General features: G+C 32.8%; 1 protein-coding gene across 1 annotated transcript; it reads right to left on the reverse strand.

The window, feature by feature from the left end:
* Window positions 1-26: 26 nt before the first annotated feature.
* On the reverse strand, window positions 27-2,442 carry LOC111241980 (proline-rich receptor-like protein kinase PERK2). The gene is made up of 2 exons (XM_022782828.1): window positions 2,414-2,442; window positions 27-512 (listed from the first exon to the last, which is right to left on the reverse strand). The coding sequence occupies exons 1-2, from the start codon at window positions 2,420-2,422 to the stop codon at window positions 78-80; spliced, it is 444 nt and encodes a 147-aa protein (XP_022638549.1). The 5' UTR covers window positions 2,423-2,442; the 3' UTR covers window positions 27-77.
* Between the last annotated feature and the right edge of the window lie 6 nt (window positions 2,443-2,448).

The raw sequence follows: 2,448 nt of genomic DNA on the forward strand, positions 1-2,448 counted from the left end.
AACCTATACCAAAAATAAAAGTCAAATATTAGAATATTACATTATTATACAATTAGGTACATAAAATGAATTATTTGTTACCCTCCTCCAATAGGTGTAATGATTGGACGATTGTTGGAAACATCTTCAGAATTTCCCGTTGAACTTGAATGTGGAACTCCATCCCCTGTAGGAGGTGTTGGTGCAATATTTGTAGGAGTTGTTGGGTTAGAATCAACATGGGGGGAGGGTGATCTCCATTGATCAGCACCACGTTGTTGTGGACTAGGTGTGAAGGCAGGAACTTCCAATGAAGGTGGAATAAATGGTGCAATAGGTGTCAAACCAGGAATTGCCAATGGTGGTGGAACAGATCTAGTAGTGGAGGTAGGTGTAGATGGTTGACTACTTGAACTACTTACATTATTGAAACGGGACATCAACTTCACCGGATAAGCTTTCTTCTTCCCCTTCTCCTTATCTGAGTTTCCTGAAGGTGGAATAGGAGGGTCACAACCACCTGTTGCCATATTCTTCAACATAAAAACAAAATTGTTGGTCAATTTATTTTTACAATTCAATGGAAAGGAAAATTAAGAGAAGAAGATAATGATGTTGTCAAAATAACTTAAATCCACACAAAACCATTGCAGAATAAATTATAATTAGCAAAATAACTTCAGCATAAGCATAAAATAAAGTAAGCAATCCTATAATGCTAAAATAAAGTACGTTTTATCCTACTCGTTTTAGAAACAATTACTTCAATTTAAAACAAGCAACCTGATTTGCATCTTAAAATAGCCTTTAAATTACTTAATTTTAGAAATTAAACACGAACAGACCTACCATCATAAGCTATGAAAGACTGCACCAAAGACACTTTATTTTCGATTAAAACTCTCTAAAAGTTACCCTAGCAAAAAACACTTGATAAACAAGTGAGTTACAGAAATGTTCGAGATCCAAAAGGTATGAAAAATATAGGAATAGCTTAAAAATAAAATAAAATAATTTAAATTTAAATCTTCCACACTAGTTAATTAAGAAATTTCAGTCACAAATTTGACCCATAATAAAAGGAACAAGCTTAAATGAGGCAAAATAACTCTGTATCATCTTTCATATAGATTGGCATGAAATAGAGAAAATTCTGCAAAGAAAATTAATTTTTTTTGGTGCTAAAGTAAATGCCAATTCTCAAAGCGATTTGGCCAATGCAGTTTTGAAGGACTTCAGCCGAAGTTCGTATACCTTCCAATATGAAATCTCAAGGCAACTTAATGTCGCACATTAAGACCTTGGTCAGAAACCATCGATGGTTTTGTTTTACCCAACATTTTATCACTAAAAAAAGAACCAAGACTTGCAATCATTAAGATTTTATGATTATATAAGAGTAGAACTAAGGCTAACAAATCATGATAAAATTTTCTTACAAAGAACCTGGACGTATCCTTTAAATTTTAGCTTTGATGAATAANGATAAAATAATTAAGCAAGAGTGTCTCAGGATCCAAAGTAAAAGATAATAATCAGTTGTTACTTTTGGAACTAATGCTTACCTTAATATATCAGCAGTATAAACTTGAAATAAGACGTTTGATGAGTAGATNGAAGATANACACAACTCGATACGGTTCTATTACTTGGTTTTCTTCTCCTTTTCGACCTGGGGTTTTTGGTACAATATTATCTGACTTAGGATGGTAAAATTTGTTGCGACACCAATTGCATAGCCCAAGAGAACTTCAAAAAAATTAAGAAAAAGTCACAATGATAGGAAATAGTACANGAAGACATTTAAAATAACACTGCTATACAGACCAAAAATGTCAATGACAGAATTTTGTTAGTATCAAGTCAAGGAGACCGAAGACATGATTTTTGAGACATAATGCTAATTAAGTAACAATGTTTCTAATTGATTGCTTTGGATATGCCCAAAGATTACGTAGTTCCTTTTTATAAAGAATTCTAGAATCTCTGCTCCCAAACACCATTTTACCTAAATAAACTCTGCACACGTGTGTGGTGTACACGTATACACAAACCTTAACAATTTGAATTTATGCAAGTAAACGGGAATTCGGTGTTTATAAAACATGTCACGGTTTACAAGCATTTTTTTAGGACAGAGGGCAGACATGTCATTTTTTTTTCCAATCATTCATCTAATATGAGGTAAGATGAAGTTGTCCAGTCAAAAAGGGTTAATTTGTGAGTTACTAAAAGTTGACACATGTATAGAAGAATAATGTAGAACAAACCGAATTGGAAAGTTGGTCAGGTTTAGTGCAACAAGTTGACATATGGTAAGGTAAACATCACCATTTTAGAAATATCCTTCCTATTTAATGTACGAACAAAATATGTAAGTTTTCTCCTATAAGCTATTCATTGCTAGCTCTATTCAATGTACGAACAAAATAACTCTATTCATTGCTAGATGTGTGAAATGAATCTTCG

Source organism: Vigna radiata, chromosome 1 (genome assembly GCF_000741045.1).
Source record: "Vigna radiata var. radiata cultivar VC1973A chromosome 1, Vradiata_ver6, whole genome shotgun sequence".
Lineage (NCBI taxonomy): Eukaryota > Viridiplantae > Streptophyta > Magnoliopsida > Fabales > Fabaceae > Vigna > Vigna radiata.